Source organism: Canis aureus, chromosome 33 (genome assembly GCF_053574225.1).
Source record: "Canis aureus isolate CA01 chromosome 33, VMU_Caureus_v.1.0, whole genome shotgun sequence".
NCBI classification, from domain to species: Eukaryota; Metazoa; Chordata; class Mammalia; order Carnivora; family Canidae; genus Canis; species Canis aureus.
Genome location: NC_135643.1, coordinates 10571624 through 10595586, shown reverse-complemented (window position 1 = coordinate 10595586; position 23963 = coordinate 10571624). Strand labels below are relative to the sequence as shown.

At 36.9% G+C, this 23963-nt stretch overlaps 2 protein-coding genes across 10 annotated transcripts in view; one reads left to right on the top strand and one right to left on the bottom strand.

The window, feature by feature from the left end:
- The window catches only part of PTPN13 (protein tyrosine phosphatase non-receptor type 13), a 202668-nt gene that overhangs the window by 14450 nt on the left and 164255 nt on the right, over positions 1-23963 (bottom strand). For 7 of the 9 annotated variants that reach the window (XM_077882784.1, XM_077882786.1, XM_077882789.1 and 4 more), the window contains 11 exons: positions 23166-23530; positions 22050-22233; positions 20604-20762; positions 19956-20127; positions 19648-19858; positions 16571-16641; positions 12358-12419; positions 9294-9438; positions 8228-8365; positions 8041-8129; positions 2442-2497 (listed from right to left, as the gene is read on the bottom strand). In XM_077882784.1, the coding sequence (XP_077738910.1) occupies positions 2442-2497; positions 8041-8129; positions 8228-8365; positions 9294-9438; positions 12358-12419; positions 16571-16641; positions 19648-19858; positions 19956-20127; positions 20604-20762; positions 22050-22233; positions 23166-23530 (1652 nt within the window). The remainder of the gene's footprint in view (positions 1-2441; positions 2498-8040; positions 8130-8227; positions 8366-9293; positions 9439-12357; positions 12420-16570; positions 16642-19647; positions 19859-19955; positions 20128-20603; positions 20763-22049; positions 22234-23165; positions 23531-23963) is intronic. The other 2 variants (XM_077882792.1, XM_077882787.1) reach the window with 1 other exon arrangement.
- The window catches only part of SLC10A6 (solute carrier family 10 member 6), an 82767-nt gene that overhangs the window by 47962 nt on the left and 10842 nt on the right, over positions 1-23963 (top strand). The window lies entirely within an intron of this gene.

Genomic DNA, 23963 nt, shown 5'->3' with positions numbered 1-23963 from the left:
AAAAACCCAAGTCCAGAATTCCTAAAATTCATTGGTAGGTGGAAATTAAACTGAAGTGCAGAATTGTTTAATATAGTTTAAAAAAATTTATCCTCAAACAGATCCTGTCTTTGGACCTTAGAATGAAAGAGTCCTCTTGGGAATAGAGAAAGTGGTGGTTTGTTTCTGCCCTTCAAAATGGATAACCCATTACAATTGTGTTTGTATAGTTCTCTCTCTCTCTCTCTCTCTTAAAGTAGGCTCCATGCCCAGTGTGGAGCCCAATGTGGGGCTTGACCTCATGATCCTAAGATTAAGACCTGAGCTGAGATCAAGAGCTGGATGCTTAAATGACTGAGCCACTCAGGAGACTCTCTTTTTAACAGTTACCTACTGTTGTACTGTATGGATGTACCTTAATTTATTTATAGAAGTCTCTATTGATGAATATCCATATTTTGCTACAATTGGGGGCTAGAAGGACACTTCTGTATCAGGGTACTCACTTAATGTACTAAAGCACAGTACAAATTCTCATTATTCTATGGGTGCACAGTAGATGCCATCTCCCTGGTAAGGTAGATGGCTAGGGAAGAGAATCTAGGCAGAAGAAATGTTTAGAGATGAGATGAAAAGGATAATGTAAAAGGCTGAATACATTTTTACATTTTATGATATTCAGGGGAAACAAAGCAGAATACCTCTGTTTGATGCCATGAATAGATACCATTAAAGCAAGACACGTACAATGCTCCTCAACTGTCAATAACAGGGCAGTAATTATGCTGCTTTTATGGTGGATCCTTTCCTCTTCTTCAGCCAATTGTGGGTTATAATTAACATTTTTTTTTAAAGATTTTATTTATTTATTCATGAGAGACACAGAGAGAGAGGCAGAGACACAGGCAGAGGGAGAAGCAGGCTCCCCACAAGGAGCCGATGCAGCACTTGATCCCAGCACCCCGGGATCACACCCTGAACCAAAGGCAGGCGCTCAACCGCTGAGCCACCTAGGTGTCCCTATAATTAATATTTAATTTGCAAGCTCTACATCTGTAAGGTTGCCTTTGTCATCTAGTAATTCTATTTTGTCTACAAGGGTATAGTTTGGAGATCTTTCCATCAGGCATTCCTCTTATTTCTCATTCTTTTGATTAACTGCTTGTAGTATTTCATAGGTGCTTGTATGAGTATACCTTAATTTATTTTTTGTATATTATGTTTTTCTTTAGAAGTATAAATGATGTTGCAATTAAATTTTTGTAGAACTGTCTTTGCACATATATGGTAGTGGGAACAATTCTTAGAAATAAAATTACTAGATTGAAGGTTATGTACTACAATTCTTTGAATCTATGACACCCATAATTGTAAGATAGACTATTATTTTGTTTACATTAAGAAAGAATATTTATGATTATAAGACCCTTCATGATTTAAGAGATCTTAAAATTAAGAAGTATATATAAGAGTTAGTAACATGCAAATAAAACTTATATGTTAATAGTGTTTCTAATTGACACCCAAATAAATTACATACACTAATTTACCCTTCCTCCTTCCTCCTCTTTCCTAACAGAGCAGAGCCTGTATCTTTACAATTATTGGCAGCTGGCTCAGATATTTGCTAATTTTAAAAAATTAAACTGTACACATTTCTACAATAATATGTACTCCTTTTTTCTAATTTTACTTGTGAAAAATTCACTGTTAATTTGCTTTTCTAGGAAAAAGCAAGTAGTTCTCTTTGATTGTTATCATCTAATATGGAGCAAAGTTTATTCATGTACAATCACTTTGTTGGCTAACAATACATATAACTTTTTAAAATATTAAACAATGTATTGGAAAAATCCTATTTTGATTTAGAAACTGTTTTCAAAAAGAAACAATTGTGGGGTTTTAAAATGTTTCTTATCTTCTTTGGTTTTATTTTAATTCTACTAGAAGATAATAATCATCATTTCTGGTACATTCCCTTTTTGACCTTTCTTTCATTTTTTTCCCCATGGTCAAGGATATACTTCTTTTTTTGAGGAATGTTTTAAAAAACACATTGTTACATGTCACTAGACCCTCCCTGTAATAGTAGTTTATTTATTTTTTTATTTTTTTATTTTTTTTAAATTTTTATTTATTTGTGATAGTCACAGAGAGAGAGAGAGAGAGAATGAGGCAGAGACACAGGCAGAGGGAGAAGCAGGCTCCATGCACCGGGAGCCTGACGTGGGATTCGATCCCGGGTCTCCAGGATCACGCCCTGGGCCAAAGGCAGGCGCCAAACCGCTGCGCCACCCAGGGATCCCTAAAAATATTATTAATATTCAACCACAGGTCCATAATTTAGTCAAACTTTTTTTATTGGAAAAGGATAAATTAATTTCAAAAGCAACATCTAAATGAAAATCTGAGCACTTCTAAAAAGAAATGAATTATTATACTTTAAAAGATTATTTTCTTACCTTTCAATTTTTACTTTTTCTTCACAATATTCTTCACAGCCATTCATTTTGACAGACTACAATACAGAGAAATAAAATTCACATTAACCCATTAAAAGAAAATAAAATAATCTCATAATGTTCAATTCTTCCCTGTTAGTTATTTCCTATATTTACTGTTATGTCCATCCTCATGTAGCAAAGACATACATGACATTCAAATAATGTCAAACTGTGGCTAAGGTATCTTCAGTGACCTACGAGTTTTTGCTGGTTCCACTTATTCACCTTCACATTCATTTTGGCTTTTCATTTCTTATTTAAGGGATATTAATGGTATAGAGGTAAGGAGAAAGCAAGATGAAAAGTTAAAGTATGATTATTTAGATATGCATATTTGGTATATGCTGCTATACTATTTCAATTTTAAGATCTAAAAATGGGCTCTCCAGAAAAATCTTAGTAATATTCAGTGTGTTAAATTATCTTGCCTTTTTATTATTTTTTTTAAATTTTATTTATTTATGATAGGCACACAGTGAGAGAGAGAGAGAGAGAGAGAGAGAGAGGCAGAGACACAGGCAGAGGGAGAAGCAGGCTCCATGCACCGGGAGCCCGACGTGGGATTCGATCCCGGGTCTCCAGGATCGCACCCTGGGCCAAAGGCAGGCGCCAAACCGCTGCGCCACCCAGGGATCCCCCTTTTTATTATTAAAGTGAGGAGTCTCTCCATGAAGAACATAGGTCAATCAGCTCATATTATAATTGAGTATGATGTCTCAGAGACCCAAATACTGTAGGAGCAGTTTGCTACAATTAGGAGATGCCAAATTTCATTCTTTTTTAAAAGATTTTATTTATTTATTCATTCATGAGAGACACAGAGAGGCAGAGACATAGGCAGAAGGAGGAGAGGCAGGCTCCATGCAAAGAGCCTGATGTGGGACCCAATCCCGGGACTCCAGGATCACGCCCTGAGCCGAAGGCAGACACTCAACCACTGAGCCACCCAGGCACCCTCATGTTTCATTCTTATATGGTTAATAAATAATACATTTCAATCTTTATTAGGACAATTTTTTTTTAAAGATTTTATTCATTTATTCATGAGAGACACACACAGGCGGAGGGAGAAGCAGGCTCTATGCAAGGAGCCTGAAATGGGACTTGATCCCGGGACTCCGGGATCACACCCTGGGCCGAAGTCAGGTGCCAAACCACTGAGCACCCAGGGATCCCCTAGGACAAATTATCTTAACAAATGGGAAATTCCTTTCATTTTAAGACTAAATTATCGGGTCTCTGTCTACCTCTACAATCCATCTGGTTTTACTCTCCATTTATCTGTGGCTTCAAACCCATGGGTCTTTCTTTTACTTCTTTGAAATCGCTCACCTCTTTTCACCACAAAGTTCTTCCTATGGAAGGTACTTTTTTTTTATTCAATGTGCCTTTTCCTTCTGAGGATGTTCCCTTACCACCTAGTCCAAAGTAGGTCTCCTTGGTTTACTCTCTTTCGTAGCACTTTTTTTTCTTTTTAAACCTCATAGATCTTATCACAACTTGTAATTGCATATTTATTTGGGTGTTCACTTAATCATTTTCTTGTCTTCTCCATTAGACTGTAAGCTCCATGGGGTCAGGAATCATATCTGTTTGTTTACCACTGTGTGCCTACACATGCTTATGCCTGAACCACAGAAGGTTGTCTCACTTGTTTTGAGGAAGAAAAAAGTAGCATGTTTTTATCCACTGGCAACTAAAAGGAACCTTCTTGAGACCTTACCTGTTTCTAGAAGTTGATTAATTTTAGGCTGGGTTAGATTTTTAATTCCAAGTGAAGTCATTTGGATTTCTTACTTCTCATCATAATCTTGGTCTAAGAATCTACCATGAGTGCAATATTTTGAAAAGTATAAAGTCTTTTATAAGAATCTAGTGCTATTAACATGAAAATAGTGAGATAAAGTCCAAGTGGAAATAATATATAGTACTACTGTAACAATGATATCAATGATAGTGATAACAATTTCCCATCACTTTTGCAAAATTCACCTGTGTATGAGGGAGAACTGGATTAAGGAGACTGGCCTTCAGTCTCTCTTCTCACTCTGGATTATAGGCTCTTTGGAGGAGGAAGTAGCTATAGTGTTGCCTCAACAAAAAGACTGCTGATCTAGACTTTCAAGTCTTTGCTAAGCAACTCCTCCAGATGGAATGCTCTTTCCCATAGCATCTCCCCTATCAAATACCTTTAAAATGCTAATTCTCTAGGAAGCTTTAATAACCATACCCATCTACTCCTGTATAGTCCCTATTATTCCCCAATTCTTTAAAACACTCTCTGAACTCCATATAAACATTTATTAGCACATCTTTCTACTATAGTTTTATTTTATCTTTAAAAATATATTATTTATTTGAGAGGAAAAAGTGAGAGACAGAACACAGTGGAGGGGGAGGGCAAAGGGAGAGGGAAAAGTAGGCTCCCCACTGAGCAGGGAGCCCTAATGCAGGGCTTGATCCCAGGACCCTGGGATCATGACCTGACCTGAGCCAAAGGCAGGCGCTTAACCGACTGAGCCACCCAGCCACCACTTTACTATGGTTTTTAAAATTATGCTTATTTCCATGTGTACAACTCCCAAATTGACTACTAGACTATGCAAGCAAATTTAGGACAGAAACCCTGACATACCTTCTTACCCTGTTACCCCAGATTAATCAGAGTCAAACTAGTTCAGCAATAGCTAAATGAAGTTTTGAAAGTTTGGATGATAATTTACATTATGTATATGACTGGTATTCATTCCTTCATTCATAAATAAGACTCCAACATTGACCTGAAGTATTTCATTAAGAGGTAGTCAAGTAGTCAAGTGTAGGGGTGTCTGAGTGGCTCAGCAGTTGAGCTGAGTGTCTACCTTAGGCTCAGGGGGTGATCCCCTCAGGGATTGAGTCCCCCATCAGGCTTCCTGCAGGGAGCCTCCATCACTGCCTCTCTCTGTCTCTTTCATGAATAAATAAATAAAATCTTTTTTTTTTTAAAGAGGTAATTATGTGTAGAGTGATAAGTGACTGTGCATTATACTATACTCTTTATAATACCATGATTAGTAGCTTAACCTTTGGCCTATAGGGTGAAAACCCTAAAACTTCCAGGATTGTATATACAATCCAGTCATTCCACTCCTGAGTATTTACATAAAGAAAATGAAAACATGAATTTGAAAACAAGTACTCCTATGTTTATTGCAGCATTTTTTTTAAGTAATCTTTACACTCAACATGGGGCTCGAACTCACAACCCTGAGGTCGAGTCACATGCTCCACCACCTGAGCACTATTGCAACATTATTTATAATAGTCAAAATATGGAAGCAACTCAAGCATCCAGCGACAGATGAATAAAAAAGATGTAGTATATATAAAAAATGGAATATTAGCCATAAAAAAAAGAATGAGATCTTGCCATTTGTGACAACATGGACAGACCTAGAGGGTATCATGCTAAGTGAAATAAGGCAGAGAAAGACAAATATCATATGATTTCACTTAGATGTGGAATCTAAAAAATAAATGAACAAATAAACAATAGAAACAGATTCGTAAATACAAGAACAAACTGGTGGTTGCCAGAGGGGATAGGGGTGGAGGGATGGGCAAAATAGGTGAAAGGGATTAAGAGGTACAAACTTTCAGTTATAAAATCAGTAAGTCATGAATACTAAAAGTACAGCACAGGAAGTAGAGTCAATAATGTTGTAATAACTTTGTATGGTGGCACCTAGGTGGTAAATTACATTTAATGTTGTAAGCAATGCATAATGTATAGAAGTGTTAAATTACTATGTTGTATAACTAAAACTAATACAACATTGTATTTCAACTATATTTCAATAATAAAAGTTACAAAGGGCTATAGAATACACTGTTAAGAACCAATTCAGTAAATAATCTATTTGTTTAGAGTGATCCCAAAGAGGTGCAGTTATGAAAAACTGGTATTTTCAGAAATTGTAAGAAACTTAAAACTACTCAAATATAGGCAATATTCTAGAAATACAAGATGAAACAGAAAACTTTTTCCATAATCCTGGCTTAGTCTTCCTTTCAGCTATGGAGATTAGTCATATTTGTCTTTTTCGAATTTGTCTGCTTCTAAATATAATTCTATAGTGATTTTAAAACATTTAGAGTCTAATACAAATGGAACTTCATGTTTTTATCTCAGTACCTTGTTTCCTCCTTTCCTGAATGTTATTAACTTTTTTGTTTTGCTTACTATTAGTCAAAATCTCTTCTGAAGTCCCATTCATTCAAGTGTCAATCTATTAATTTTAAGGATGGACTGACCCAAAATGTTTGTTCTTAAACATCTTGAATTCTCAAGATGCAAATTTGTGGGATCTATCTGTGCTATGGGTGGTAGAACAACTTATATGATATGAACCCTAATTTTATTTATTTATTGATTTATAAAAGACTATTTGAGAGAGAATGGGGGAGAAAGCACAAGTGGGGTGCGGAGGAGCAGAGGGAGAGGGAGAAGCAGACTCCTCACTGAGCAGGGAGCCTGATGTAAGGCTTGATCCCAGGACCCCAGGATCATGATCTGAGCTGAAGGCAGAAGGTGACTGAGCCAGCCAGGTGCCCTTGAACCTTAATTTTTAGATTTGTACTGGACAGTTTTACATCTTAATTTCTTCCAAGTGAAATTTAAAATTATTTAACCAAGTTATTCTGCTTCTTATATTAAAAAAAATCAAAATATTTTATGGGACCATATTTAATTTATGGGTAAATCTAGGGAGGATTTAAATTTTAGGTTTTTTCTATCAAAGAATAAGAAACATTTCTCTTTAATATTTCATTGCTTCTTTGTAGAGCTTTAAAGTTTTCACAATACAGGTCTCACACTTTTTGGGTTGAATTTATGCCTATAGCTTTTATTTGTTTTTAACTATTGTGAATGAAGTTTTACTTAATTGTATTTTATAACTGGTTCAAGCAAAGACTGTTATGGACTGAATTGTGATTCCCCAGAATTCACAGGTTGGAGTACTACCCTCCAATGTGACAATGTTTGGAGACAGGAGGTATTTAAGGCTAAATGAGGTCATAAGGATGGGACTCCAATCCAATAGGACTGGTGTCCTTATAAGAAAAGGAAGTGTACCAGGAGTGCACAAACACAGAGGAATGGCCATGTGAGGACACAGTGAGAAGGTGGCCATCTGCAAGCTAAGGAGAGAGGTCTCGTCAGTAACCAACCCTGCTGGCATGTTGATCTTAGACTTCTAGCCTTCAGAATTGTGAGAAAATAAATTTCTGTATTTTAAGCCACCTAGTTGGTGTTATTTTGCTATGGCAGTCCAAGCACACTAGGACAGACTCAAGCAAACTCAAATGCCTATGGGAACCAACCAAATAAATATGAACCTGTGAATGTCAGGGTTAGGGCAGGTGATGAGCAGTGCTGGAAAATCAGAAATGGTAGAGTCAATGGAGGCAGTGGTAAGGCTTCAGCAGAGAAAGCAAGGTTTAAGTAAGGAGATACATAATTCTAACAAGATACAGTAGCCTAGAGTGTTTATCTAGGTATTATCTTAGATTTTACCTCTGTAAAATCTTCAGGTAGAGGTGAGCCATCATAGTCTGTATCTTCTGCTCTCTCTTCAGATAACTTCCTATTGGTTTTCAATGAATCTGGGAGAGAAATAAATGGACCAAAAGGAATTAAAATGCTCCTTGGAGGTCTTTTTATACTCCTTCATTTACCAGCTTATTCATTCTGATTCATCTACCTGGAACACAGGCATCTTCTGCTGCATTATTTTGGTTTAAAAGATTCTGAGCTTCCTCATCCACCACATCCAGCAGAGATTGAATAACTTCAGCTTCTTGGGGGTCATCATAAATATCATCTTCTTGTACATTAGATTCTTGAAAAACAATAAATTACATTCAAATGAAATAAAATAAAGATTTTACTTTAAAAATATTGATATGAGAAGGAAATACTATGGCAAATTGAATATAGCAGGTCTTTCAAATTTTAAGCATCTACTTTGAAAAGCAGCCATGACTGGAAAAGCAGTTTCCACTCATGGAACCTAGCCATTTCTAGTTCTAGTATTACCCTGACTGCCATGGCAAAGGACAACACAAACACAACTTAAAAAGAATAAGCCAAAATCTATGTCTGTGAATAAATCTTTTCATGAGACTCAATAACTTAATGCTTATTTTCCTAAATTAATCCCAAGTTATTAATTCATGAAAGAAATTCAACTAGAGAAGTTCTGTTATAAAGATTAAGGACATATTGGAGTGCCTGGGTGGCTCAATCTGGACTTGATTTTGGCTCAGGTCCAGATCTCAGGGTCCTAAGATCGAGCCCTTGAGTGGCGTTCCTCTCTGGATGTGGAGCCTCTCTCCCTCTGATTCTCTCTCTCCCTCTCCCTCTGTCCATCCCCTCCCCATCACCCCCACATGTACTTTCATGTGTGCTCTCTCTTTAAAAAACAAACACCCCCCCAAAAAAACCCCAAAACAAAACAAAAAAAGAAATAAAATTTATCCAAGATTAAGGATATAAAAAGGCAGCTCAAACATCCTCAAGAAAAATTTTCTAAAAATTATTAGGTGAGTTGCTGCTTCAAAGAATATAAGAAACACTAACAAAAACAGCTATCTTTTCAATCATTTAAAAATATTTTTAACATTAGAGATGAGAATGAATACAGGACATTTGTACAGTAATGCAGTTAATGAGTAATTTTACATTGTTCTTTTATTTCTTTGAACAACAATCTTTCCTTTTTACACTATAGAAGTATGTATGCCCAATACCTAATATTTCTTCATTACCTGAATTATTAGGGCTTTTAGAGTTACTGGATGACTGATTTGGAAAACTACCTTTGGAGAGAATCAAGTTTGCTGATCCCTTCATCTGATAAGTAGAGCATTTTCCTTTGGGGTATAAAACTTCAATTATTTCTTCCCCATTAACCTAAAATATGAAACCAGAGCAAACAATTAGTTTACTACTTTACTAACTTCCCGGATTAGAGAGGGACTGTAGATTGCCCCACCATGTCCTTCTTTTCCCCTTTCTTAGTACAAAATTCATTTTTTATCTCCCCATAATAGATCTGTGTTTCTAGCACACATCAGTACAATGGAATGTACAAAGAGGATGGGACTTTCCATCATCGAAAACCTCTGGAAACAGATTATACAACATCAAATTAGTATTTTTATTCCAAGAACTCTCATAGTGTTTACTACTCTAAATTTTGAGTTGCCAAAAAAACCCTGTATTATGTAGTATTTCCTAAATTTATTTGACTGCAGAGATTTCTTTTTTGAGGCATATTTTATGGAACTTGTCTTTCATAAAACTTTTTAGGAAAGTCTTCTAGGATCACTAAACTTAGAAATTGAGAGAAAGGGAAAAAATATTATAAGTATTTGTGAAGCTATGACTTGGACACAGACTCTAGTTTAGTACCCTGGTCAACTGCAGGATATAAAGATTTTCAAATCTAGTCTAAATCTCATCTCAATTTAAGAAAAATAACAATGAGTTCATAACTATAAATTAATCATCGAATAGAATGTAATTTTCTAATTCAATGGTAAGTCGTGAACACTTCATAGTGCATGGCTTATTGAAAGAAAAATGATTTGAGGGATCCCTGGGTGGCGCAGCGGTTTGGCGCCTGCCTTTGGCCCAGGGCACGATCCTGGAGACCCGGGATCGAATCCCACGTTGGGCTCCTGGTGCATGGGGCCTGCTTCTCCCTCCGCCTGTGTCTCTGCCTCATTCTCTCTCTCTCTCTGTGACTATCACAAATAAATAAAAATTAAAAAAAAAAGAAAAAAGAAAAATGATTTGAGTAAAAATGCAACATGAAATGACTGGAATAAGTTAAAACAGTTATATACAAACAAAAGGTGGTTTGCTCTGAAGATTTTACTCTTTTTTAATCAAGATAAAAAGTAGAGGGGCGCCTGGGTGGCTCAGCAGTTGGGCGTCTGCTTTTGGCTCAGGGCGTGATCCCGGAGCATGGAATCGAGTCCCACATCGGGCTTCCTGAATGGAGCCTGCTTCTCTCTCTGCCTGTGTCTCTATCTCTCTCATGAGTAAATAAATAAAATCTTAAAAAAAAAAAAAGAGAGAGAAAGTAGATGCAATAGAATTATTTCCTCATAAATAATTATTCTTGTTTCATAATGTCAAGTTTTATTGGACTGTGCAACTCCAATCTTCATGAGAAATTCATAATACAGACATTGGCATTAAGGACAGAATATTATTTGAAAGACTTCCTGGAAGATTTGAACTCCAACAACAAATATTTGCAACCATGAATAACAAAGGTCCCACTTTCTAAGGATTGTATATTAATCTAAACAGAAAATCTCCCCTGCTCCCTTTCAAAAACATGCTGATATTTAAAAGGAAAATAAACACCATACAGCATGACTAACACTAAATACATAAAATTTCAGGTGTTCCAGCTATGTGTAATTGTAGACCTTATGAATAAACAGGGAATAGTGGGTGTTCTTGTATCTCAATCCATAAACATACCAAGACATTTTTATTTTTGTGTCCCAATCATTTCTGCCTAATAAGTCTTCTGCTACAATACGTTTCCAAGACTTGCTGGACCAGTGAGATGAAAGGCACTGAATTTTGACCTCTGATCACCAAATTTTCCTTCTATGCTAAGTCCAGCTCTGACCCAGAAAGCTTGTTGTGATGACAGAATTTTCAGATTACTAGGAGAGCAATACCTCAGCTCCGGATCTTACATGGAAAGACTTAAATAGTGGGGTTTGGAACAGACTGTATGGAATGTGTGTGGGATTAAACAATTCTGCAAAATGAAGATCCAGCTGGGACCATTTTAGAATGTACATTACAAGCCAAAAGAAAATCATAAAAAGAAATGCTAACCAAACAAATGGGCATACATAAGGCCTTAAAGAGAAAGCTCAAAGTGGAATTCAGCTATATATTAAAGTAGTTTTGTTAGGGGCAGCCCGGGTCATGATCCTGGAGACCTGGGATTGAGTCCCATGTCAGGCTCCCTGCATGGAGCCTGTTCTTCCTCTGCCTGTGAGGAAGAGTCTCTGAATCTCTCATGAATAAATGAATAAAATTTTAAGAAAGAAAGGAAAGAAATGAAAGAAGAAAGAAAGAAAGAAAAGAAAAGAAAGAAAGAAAGAAAGAAAGAAAGGAAGGAAGGAAGGAAGGAAAGAAAGAAAGAAAGAAAGAAAGAAAGAAAGAAAGTTTTGTTAAATCACCTCCAGATTTCTCTGAGGTAGTCTTAAATGATTTAAGTTCTTACATTTGATTATGCAGCAAAGCATTTTCCATGTCTTTTAAATAGCAAATAAGCCTGTATCTTTTATCAGTACTGTTTTTCCTTACTAGCAGTATAGACCTGTCATTTGAGAGTCACTGCTGGTCAACATTAACCCAAAAGACCAATTCAACTCTTCATTATGTATGTTCTTCTCTTCTGGGTATCTAAGACACAACCCAAGAATTGTGCAAAAAAAAAGAAGGAAAAAAAAAGAAAAGAAAAGAAAAATCCCAGCACTAAAGCTATCTATTTAAGTAAGCTTATATAAGAACTGAATATGTGCCAAAGATGTAGGACTGCTTGTGTGGGAGCTTTACACTCTGTGATTTCCTTAGCAAGGCCCATGGGTTCACTAAAATATATCCTATTATCATTACATGTATCTAAAAAGGGCAAATATTTAAATGTGAAATCAGTTTGGTTCAAGACACAACCAAGCTGGTTGGTTGGTTGGTTGTTTATTTATTTATTTGTTTGTTTGTTTGTATTTTTTCCCAAGCTGGTTATTTAGATAAGGAAGTATAACACGAAGAAGATGGCCTTTTCCTTACCTTGGAGAATGAATTACTAGGAGTGAGGGCAGGCTTGTGGCAAGGCTCCAAAGTGTGATGACCTAAAAGGGACAATACAGAAAGTTAGAACCACAATAGAGACATCAAAATAGTGAAAGAAAACCCACATTTCTGTGCATGTTCTTATTTTTATTAGTACACCAAAAGAGGTCATATTACAAAGCGATTTAAAACCAATTAGATGGGGGACACCTGGGTGGCTTAGTGGTTGGGCATCTGCCTTTGGCTCAGGTTGTGATCCCAAGGTCATGGGATTGAGTCCCACATCAGGCTCCTTGTGGGGAGCCTGCTTCTCCCTCTGCCTATCTCTCTACTTCTCTCTGTGTGTCTCTCATGATAAACAAACAAACAAAAAAATCTTTAAAACAAAACAAAACAAAACAAAAACCAATTAGATGGAATCAAATATTACAAAAGGGTTTATCCCAAGGAAAAAGCTAATTTCTTAACAAAAAAATACTGTAGTCTGCATGAAAGCTCAGTTTGGGCTGAATAATTCTAGTGTGAGACACTGAATATAAATTATCCCAGCTGAATGGGAGAGATAATCACAGGTGCTGACCTATACTCACTTTACCACTTAAAGGAAGACAGCAAGCCATGTATATCATTTCATAAAGGCTATCGATTTTTTTTTTAAACTTTTTATTTTTTTTTTTAATTTTTAATTTATTTATGATAGTCTCACAGAGAGAGAGAGGCAGAGACACAGGCAGAGGGAGAAGCAGGCTCCATGCACCGGGAGCCCGACGTGGGATTCGATCCCGGGTCTCCAGGATCGCGCCCTGGGCCAAAGGCAGGCGCCAAACCGCTGCAAGGCTATCGATTTAACATAGTAAAATAAGTTATGGATACAATTAAGTGGAACTTTTTTTAAAGATTTTATTTATTTATTCATGAGAGACACACAGAGAGAGAGAGAGGCAGAAACACAGGCACAGGGAGAAGCAGGCTCCTCACAGGGAGCCCCATGTGGGACTCAATCCCGGGTCATGCCCTGGGCTGAAGGTGGTGCTAAACTCCTGAGCCACCTGGGCTGCCCAAGTGGAAATTTTAATATATGTCTACACCAAATGTTAATTTTAACTCTTAGCCATCAGTATGAAGATTCAATACATTTATTAAAATGAAATTCTCTCTTATAGTTAAAAAGTCATATTTAAAAATAATCTGATTCATTAAATTTTTAATGAATTTTATTTTTAAGTGATTTTGAAAGAGATAGTAGAATTTCGAAAAGTTAAAAAGGAAAAGAATAGAAAAGAAAAAAAAATACAGGTATGTGTATTCAAGGACTTCTATTTGAGAAAGACCTAAATATAATTCTACCTAGAGCAGCACCTGGGTAGCTCTGTCATTTACGTGACTTTGGTCAGGTCATAATCTTATAAGTTATGAGAACAAGCCCTGAGTTAAGCCCCCACACTCAGCGGGGACTGTGCTTGAGAGTCTCGCTCTGCCCCTTCCCTGACTTGTTCATGCAAGCACTGCTCGCTCTCTCTCTCTCAAATAGATAGATAGATAGATAGATAGATAGATAAATAAATAAATAAATAAATAAATAAATGTTTAAAAAATTTTTCGCCTAGAAAGATGAAGGTTGACATGAAATTTGCAGGGATGAATTTCTATGATTACGTGGATAATGTTACAAAGACTTAAGAATGCCTTTTAATATCATTTCCAGGAAAAATACTGAAAAAGTATACCAATAATAAACTACTGGTTCGAAGAATCATACTGGAATAGTACAAAACAAAATAGTTTATTATTTATATTCTCTCCCTTCTATTCCCCAGCTGTCCCTCATACCTTGTCTCCAAGCAACCACTAATCTGCTGTCACTATAATTTTGAATAAATGGAATAATATAGTATAAACTCTTCTGTCTGGCTTCTTTCACTCAGTGGTCTTATTTTGAGGTTATTTTGATGATGTTGCTATATGCCCCAACAGACCATTTTTATTAATTACTGATTAATATTCTATAGTTTGGATATATTGGTTTATTCCTGCAATAGTTTTTGGACATTTGAGTGGTTTTTGATTTTGGCTTTTACAAGGGAAGCTGCTAAAACATTCATGTACAGGTTTTTGTGTATGGATATGTTCTTTTTTTTTCCTCTTTTTTTAAAATTTTTTTAAATTTTTATTTATTTATGATAGTCACAGAGAGAGAGAGAGAGAGAGAGAGAGAGGCAGAGACACAGGCAGAGGGAGAAGCAGGCTCCATGCACTGGGAGCCCGACGTGGGATTCGTCCCGGGTTTCCAGAATCGCGCCCTGGGCCAAAGACAGGGGCTAAACCGCTGCGCCACCCAGGGATCCCTTTTTTTCCTCTTAAGTAAACAAATGGGAGTGGGATGGCTGGATCATATGGGAGGCACATGTTTAAATTTTTAAGAAACTGTTTTATAAAAATGGTTATATCATTTTATATTCCCATCACTATAAAAAAAGTCCCTATTATTGGTAACTATTTGATTATCAGAATTCATGAAATCAGTTCTATGGGAGTCAAGTCAGAGAACCCCAAAAAGACAAATCACTAGGCAATTTCTACAGCAGGGACAGGGCACAGCTTTCTTTAGCTCTGAAAGTTAGGAACAGGTGGTAGAGAGGTTATTAGAAAAATGCTCTCCTGAGTTCTGTGAGATAGTCAGACTCTAATGTGAACTGAACTATTAGAGAGCAACAAGGATTCCTAAGGAATTCAAGATAACAGAGAAGGAGGCAAACAGATGTGCTTTAGTATTTAGCAATAAACTACAACTGCAGTAGTGAGATTCCTTTGGTATTTAGATATCACTACCTGATAACCTAAAACTTTAGTTATGTATGAAGTACTGACTTCACATTTCAATACAGTAATTTCAACCCCATTTCCCTGTGTCTATCATTCTTATTATTATATTAACACTAGTATTTATTTATATATTTATTTAAGATCATATTTATTTACTCATGAGAGACAGAGAGAGAGAGAGAGAGAGAGAGAGAGAGAGAGAGAGAGAGAAGCAGAGACACAGGCAGAGGGAGAAGCAGGCTCCACGCAGGGAGCCCGACATGGGACTTGATTCCGGGTCTCCAGGATCAGTCCCTGGACTGAGGATGTTGCTAAACCACTGAGCTACCTGGGGTTGCCCAACACTAGCATTTAAAAGCTACATTTACTGGGGCGCCTGGGTGTCTCAACGGTTGAGCATCTGCCTTTGGCTCTGGGTGTGGTCCTGGGGTCCTGGGATCATGTCTCACATCAGGCTCCCTCTACAGGGAGCCTGCTTCTCCCTCTGCCTAGGTCTCTGCCTCTCTCTCTGGGTCTCTCACGAATAATAAATTTATTTATGAATAAATAAATTTATGAATAAAAATAAGTTTATTTATTTATGAATAATTAAAATTTTAAAATCTTAAAAAAATAAAAAAGCTACATGAACCCAATTATGTAAATGAGAGTGTGGAACCAGACACCGCAGTTCAAATTCTGGCTCAACAATTTATTAACTCTGTGAGCTTGGGTAAATTATAAAACTGCTTTGTCTCAGTTTCCCCTTCTATAAATGGAGAATAATAGTAATACTATTCTTACAGGGTTGTTATGAGGATTAAAGCAATTAGAAGAATGTTTAGTCCAGAATAAGCATTAAATTTATGTTAGTGACTGCCACAACTACTTAATACTACAATTTCTATTATTATGCTAGAATGTAAGACAAGATATTTTGTTTATTCATTGCAATATTCACAATGCCAGACCAATGCCTGGCACAGAGAAGAGATTCAATAACTGAACATATTATGTGACAATCATTTTGACAAGCTTTACACGTGTTATTACTGTATTTATGTTTCATTATAACCTTACAAGATAGATATTACTAATATTCTTATTTTACTGATAGGAAATAGATATGGATCAAGTAACTTGCTAAGGTCACATAGAACTTAATATAGTCAGGTCTACTTGGCTATAAATTCCATGGTCCATGCTGCTCTACTATTTCCTATTACACACTGAATTTTAGAGATGCTTTTACATAAATGTAATTTTTTGCACTTTAGATCCTGAAAAACACTCTGGAAGGGCAATAAAAACATTGTAATGATAGTCTGATAGTCTCCAAACTTGCTTTTGGGAAAAACATATTTATCTCTGTGTAACTATGTGTGCCATAAAATGAATGTATCCTTACCATTGGCTTTTGTTGACTTTGGCGTTGAAACAGCAGACCTCTTAGAACTTGGGACCACTGGATGACCATCTCTGTGTCATTAAAAAAAAAAAAAAAAGGAAATGGCAACTCCAAATTAAGATCTTTGTTTATATACCCTCTGAACCACTTGCCACTATTGAGCCTCAGGAATTTTATTTTAGATGGGCTTTGGGAGGGTCTAGGCACCTCTGAAACTGTAGACAAATTTTATCAGTTTTCATCTACATGTTTTCTGGAGGGAGATATTCTTGACTAAAAAAAGATTAAGAATCACTTCTTTACATGATCTTTCTCTGGGTTTCAGTTTAATACACTACCACATTTTCCCTCTTATTTAAAACACTTGCAATATTCATGATCTAATTACTTATTCACTGTCACTCAGGTGATAGTTCAAAGATAACTTAGGAATTAGAGATCACTAAGGTATGTATATCTGAAGACCTTGATGCACGTTTTTTTTTTTTTTTGTAATTATTTAAAGTGAAAGAAAACCTCAACAAAATATATATATTCAAAGGATTGTAAGAAGGATAGTGTCACCCAATGTGAAAAGCTGTCAAAAAGTACCTTGGAAGCAGAGGACTAGTATGCAATCTTATGGTGCTAGTACTTGAAAGAAAAGGGAGTCTACCTAAAGTATACAGTGCTAGGAGAAGCAATTTGCCATGGGTTCTAAGCTCTTGTATATCCTTCTGGGTATCCCAGAAGTGCAAGGCCCTGACTGTTTTTTTATCTGCACCAATTCTCATGGCTGTTTGTGGTGAACAAGCTTGAAGTATGAGGTAACAACCGCTCTCTCCAAATAAAAAGCAGATTTTCTTACAAGCTGCCATAGGGGCAGGCTCCTCTTCTCCTCCTGGTATTCCTCTCCTGTAATACAACCCACTGCATGTTCAGGAATCCACTAGGCCCCATGTGTCTTCAGGAGACTTAGAAGATGCGTGGAATCGACACCAGTACCATGCCCATGCTGCTTGTGGTTACTGAAAAAATAGTTTGTCTCTCATCCAGGAATTTCATACTCTTCTATCAGCACCCAAGAAATCGTAACTAGTTGGTTTATTAGCTTGCAAGTAGGTTAAGACCACAGACCCTGTACAGTTCTTGACATATAGATAATTACCACAAATATATACTTCTCCGCTTTGCTACCCTGTGGACTTTAAAGAGGGCAGATATATATAATAGTGGAGAACGCTGGAGGAAGAATGAAGGGAAAAGTAATTGTGACTTGCCACCAATATATCTGTAGTGACTACAGTGATGAGAAAAAGCGGAAAGGCAAAAGAAAGTGATTTCAGGGTTAGGGTAAAGGGTACTTTATGGATTTTGAGGCAAAAAAATTTCAGCTAGATCTATGGTCAGCAGAGATGTCAGTTTTCACAAAAATATTTTCCAGGTTGTTTGAACACTTTCCTCCTCTGCCAATTAAGATTTAGCTACTCCTATGAAAATAAACGTTAAGACAATCTAAGTTTTAGAAACATAGGAGGGAAACAGATCAGGGATTACATTCAGAGAAAGACGTACACAATCTGATTTAAAGGTTTAGAAGGAACAAATGTTTATGATCAAATGATTCAATTATGGTTCCTATATTTTGAAAGACATACTATGTAAAACTCACCATGTATCACAGATACCAATGTAACATAAATCTGTAATCTAGAAAGCCTGGCTGTACGTACATTGTGATAGGCAGAATAATGGCCCCATAAAGGTGTCCACATTCCAATCCTCCACATCTATGAGTATGTTACTGGACATGGTAAAAAGGACTTTGCAGATGTGAGTTAAGGATCTAAAGATGGGAAGATTATCTTGTACTATCTGGGTGGGCCCAAAGTATGGGCCCTTATAAGTAAAAGAAGAAGGCAGGAAAAGACAGAGTCAGAGAAAGAGATGGGACAATAGAAGTAGAGTGCTGTGACTACCGGCTTTGAAGATGGAAGGGGCCCATAAACCAAGGGATATGGGGAAATCTCCAGGAGGTGGAAAAGGCAAGAAAATGGATTTCCTTCTGGAACCTACAGAAGGAATACAGCCCTGGTAACATCTTGATTTCCAGTGAAACCTACTTTGTATTTCTGACTTTCAAGACTATTAAGAGGATAAACTTGTATCATTTAAGCCATTGTATCCATAGTAATTTGAAGTTAATGCATTCTTTTTTTCCATCTTATTTCTATTATTAAGTGAAAGAAAAGTTGCCATTAGCACTTCTTATAATGTGAAATTGTTATGAGGTATAGTGAAAGTGGTTTCTATGCCTCATTGGTTGTAGATATGAGGTTTCCCAGCTCTGTGAATGGCCCAGGACTGGCCTAGGCCAATCAGTATATTCTTTGTCCCTTTACCTCAATTCAGGGGCTGGTCTTAATTTAGGTCTAAGGCAATCAGCAGACAGTCTTTGCCGTACCATGGTTATTGGTGAGATTTGTCAGAAGACTGTTCTGGAGAGTACAGTATGCAGGTGTGAGGCATGAAATGGAGAGAGCCACTTAACAATTATGAAGGAAATACATACACAGAAAAGAGAATAACTGAAAAGAGCAAAAAATGGAGCCAGACCCCTGATCATACTGTATCTGATGACCACCTTATTATGGGCTTTTAAAATCACAATAACCAGTAAATTCCCTTTATTGCTTAAACCAAGTTGAGTTGTATTTTTCTATTACTTGCAACTGAAAACATCCTGACAAATGTGGTAACCACCCTATTAACAAATGCACACACATATCAAATATTCATTCACTTAAAGTGCTCTTCGAATCTCCCATCAAGAAGTCTATTCTGGGAGTGGGCTGGCTGGTTCAGTTGGAAGAGCATCTGACTCTTGATCTTGGGATTGTGAGTTCAAGCCCCATGTTGAGTATAGAGGTTACTTACATAAATAAAAAACTTAAAAAAAAAGTTTCCAACTTTATTAATTTCTGCCGGTGTAGTCTGTGAATTACTAATTCAGGAATATCTTTTTAAGATAGCATAAGTATAATCAACAGTCTGGAACTTGTGCAAACACACACAACCCACTTGTAATTGCAAAATACCTTGTTGCTTTCAGCACCACTGAAGGAAGTGACATGTCTAATGCTCTCTTAGCTTCTTCCAAGGTCATTCCTTGTGTGCTGACTCCATTCACATAGTGGATGATGTCTAATAGCTGGAGATTACCCTCAAGGGCTGCAACTGACCTTGGATTGATATCACTAATATATACCACTTGATGAAGGCTGTCATGACCTCCAGATAAGGAAAAACCTTTGGGAACAGAAAATGTTGGTTTCCTTAGTCTTAAGAGTACTTTCTTTAATCTAGCCAAGAAAGTCACACTGCACAAAGTTTGAATGTGCATTACCCAACTCCTCCTTGTTGCATGTTAATATAATGTCAGGTAGCAAATGAGGCAGCACTGGCATCCTGGGTAATTCTAGAACTCGTCCTAGAAGTAATCTGACTGTTTTGGGTGCAGCTCGGAGCAGATTCACTGCATCTGTGTGAGTCATGTTTGTAACATCTGTATCATTAACCTACAAAAACGAGAAAGAGGCAAAACAGGATTAGAAGTTGCCATGAAAATACTGCAACTCCCTAGTTGTATATTAGCCAGTAAGAGAGTGGTCTCTAATTTATTGTTAATTCCCTTTACTGTGGAAATCGTAAGTATAATAATCAAGTAATTACATGCAAAGTAATAATGTGTAATACAAATGCCTCGTTATTTTGCTAATATAGGAAATTTATCCTCAGAGTAATTTAAGAAACTTTTTGTCCCTGATAACCAAGATGACTTATTTAATACTTTAACTGAGATTAGAGGGACTTTCTAATTAGAAAGGGAACTAAAAATTTATAAAGGCCTTTATCTTTAAAGAGATGGAGATGGAAAATATAAACCAAACAAACAAATGGAGTGTTAATTAACTCAGCCTTCTTGGTCTTCCTTCTCCAGCCCTGGCTCAGTCTTGGCCTACATTTGCACAAAACCATTCTGGTAAAGTCTCACCTTTATGAGCCGGTCCCCAGGTCTTAGCCTTCCATCACTTTTGGCTGGATCCTGAATGACATCATGAACATAACAACCAATGCTCTGATTGCCTTTGGTTACTGTAAAACCCAGGCTTCCTTTTTCTGATTTAATTAGGGTAATGAGAAGTTCTACTTCCTAAGGGAAGAAAACAGTGACTCTTCAGGTTGTCTATCTTTGTCCATCAATGAACACAAAGGACTATTATTTCTATTGAATAATAGAGGAGGGATCCGAATTTTAAAAGGTTACTGATCTTAACCAAGTGAAGAAGTTAGGTCTATCCAATTCTAAATAGAATGTACCTCCATGTAAAGTTGGGTTTATTTTATGTTTTTAAAAGATTTTATTTATTTATTCATGAGAGACACACAGAGAGAGAGGCAGAGACACAGAGGGAGAAGTAGGCTCTCTGCAAGGAGCCCAATGTGGGATTCGATCCCAGATTCTGGAATCATGCCCTGAGCCACAGGCAGATGCCCAAGCACTGAGCCACCCAGGTGTCCCATAAAGTTGGCTTTTGATACAACACTATGTGCTTGTTTAAAAACAGCTGAGACAAAATTTACTCATGCTTCACTTTCTGTATTTTCAGAATAAACAAGGACACCTTAGTGGTTATACTCTGATGATCAAAGAATACATTTTGAGCAAAAGGTTCAGAAAAAATCTTCATATATTTCTAAACAGCCTAGACAGATGCCAAGAGCCATTAAAGAAAAGGTTTTCTGGTAAAAACACAAAATCTTTTGATGACTAAATATTACAACTTCATTTACTTGCATAAAAAATTTTTTTTGGAAGATTTTTGAATGAGATGAAGGTTGCTGACAGCTTATGGGGTGATGACACACTTCTAAAGGAAATCATTCTGGGCAGCCCGGGTGGCTCAGCAGTTTAGCGCCACCTTTGGCGCAGGGCGTGATCCTAGAGACCCGGGATGGAGTCCTGCGTCGGACTCCCAGCATGGAGCCTGCTTCTCCCTCTGCCTATGTCTCTGCCTCTCTCTCTGTGTGTCTCTATGAATAAATAAATAAAATTAAAAAGAAAAAACCAAACTTGATTAAAAATTAAGTAGATAACTCATCAGAATTTGGGAAATAGTAGATATTGTCTTACATGCTCTACACATATTTCCACAGTCCTTATTACAATCCTATGAGGTTACTTATAGCCAGAACTACTAAGGCTCAGAAGAATTAAGTAATTCTATAGGCAACTGCCCGATTATAGCAAGTTAGGGGTAGGGTAAGGATATATACCCAGGTCTTTTTGCCTTTCCCCTCTGATTCACAGCAGAGAAATACACCAGGTATGTTATCTACTTATTGGACATGGATATGAAGTTACTCTAAAGGGAAATTGTGTATGACTACACCTTACTTGAGGAAATATGGAATTTTCTTTACAGAGGAAATGACTCACCAGCTCAAAGTCTTCAAGGTGGTTTTCCAAGTCATTTTTCAAAGATGTCAAGCTTTCTTGTCTAGTTGGTTCAAAAATGTGACGTATATGATATCTATCCATTGAATTAGTGGAAACAGATTCTGACTGGGGTTGATAGCTCTGCCCAAGAGTCGTGTTTGGTGGTAGAGGGGAAGGGGGATTACTACAAAGACAGAGAAGCAAGATTATTTTCAAATACATTTTAATCCAATATAGTAAGTTTGTGCCATAAAAAGAAAATGCTTATCAAATATTCACATCTGCTTTTGATTGTAATCCTAGTTAATTTTTTCCTGACTCTGGACTATGAATTTATTTCATACCTGTTATAAGCTAACATAACAAATTTTTATTCTCTGTCCAGGTTTTATTTTGAAGCTCTTTAAGCTGCATAAATAAGACAAATTAAATAAACATACTTTTGATTCCTAGTTTTTAACTCAAGGCCAAAGCTAATTTTATCAGAAGCTTAACGTGTGTTCCAACATAAAAAGAAAAAGAAGAAATAAGAATACAAGTCTTATTTCTGTGGTTATTTTGGATGATACAATGGCGGAAAAAAAAAAACCAAAACACTGAAGAAACTTGAACAAACCTGGTTGCACCTGGATATACACAAAGATATAAGCAAACAATAAAATGTATGAAAAACTATTAGAAATATAAATGCAGTCTTTTTTTTTTTTTTGCCTTTATATTTTCATTTTTCCCTGTCTTCTGCAGTTCCATTATCTTACCTGTGTCTCCTTCCTTCCAACCACTTCCCTTTATCTTTGTACTCCCTACTCTCCTGCCCCATCACTATCTATATAGGTCCCTTCTCTTTCTTTTAATATGAATGATGGTGAAATGTAAACAACTTTCCCAACTGCAACTAAATATGCTCAAGAGAGCAGCAAGTCTCAGGTCGAATGGTTAGACAGCTTAGAGAGGTTAGTCACAATAACTAGATATCTAATACAGTCATCATCTGTCTGATTACTGTGAAGTTTGTTCACACATAGACATATTTCATTCTTAGAGAAATGTAGGTTGCTGCTCCCATTGCTAATAATAACCAGATGCTTTGAGTGCTACACATACTATTGACAATACCTGTCCTCAAGTTCTGGTTTACTGGGTATTTCCTGAGGATAGTAAAACATGGTACAAATGGTATCTTCTTGACTCTTAGGTGCTTCATGTTGACTTTGTGCCTGTGATACCACGTTGCTTAGAGTCTGATGCAAAGATGAACTCCAGCTCATATTTGGTATCTTTGTTAGAGCTTTCACTAAGTCTTCTTCTCCACTCCCACTACTGTCACTATAACTGTTTCTCCTGGATGGGGATGTGCATTGTTTCTTGCTTTTGTCATACATTTCATTTTCATCTGAGCTGGTGCCTTGCTCCACACATGTTGGTTGAGAAGAGTCTTTACTGTTGTTTGGAATTACTTGTGCTGGAGAGTGCAATGGGGTCTGTAATGGACATATTTAAAGAAATCGGAGTGTGACAACTTATTTTAACTTTAGAATATTTAATTGAAAAGCAACTTGTTGAACAACAGCACTTTCTTTTTTCTTTTTTTTTTAAGATTTTATTTATTTCTTTGAGAGAGAGAGAGAGATAGCAAGAGAACATGAGTAGGGGTGGGGGAGAGGGAGAAACAGATTCTCCAATGAGCAGGGAGCCCATGTGGGGCTTGATCCCAGGATCTTCAGATGCTTAACTGACTGAGCCATGCAGGTGCACCTTCTATTAAAATATTCAGTTAGGGCAGCCCCAGTGGCCCGGCAATTTAACGCCACCTTCAGCCCGGGGTATGATCCTGGAGACCTGGGACTGAGTCCCACGTCAGGCTCCCTGCATGGAGCCTGCTTCTCCCTCTGCCTGTGTCTCTGCCTCTCTCTC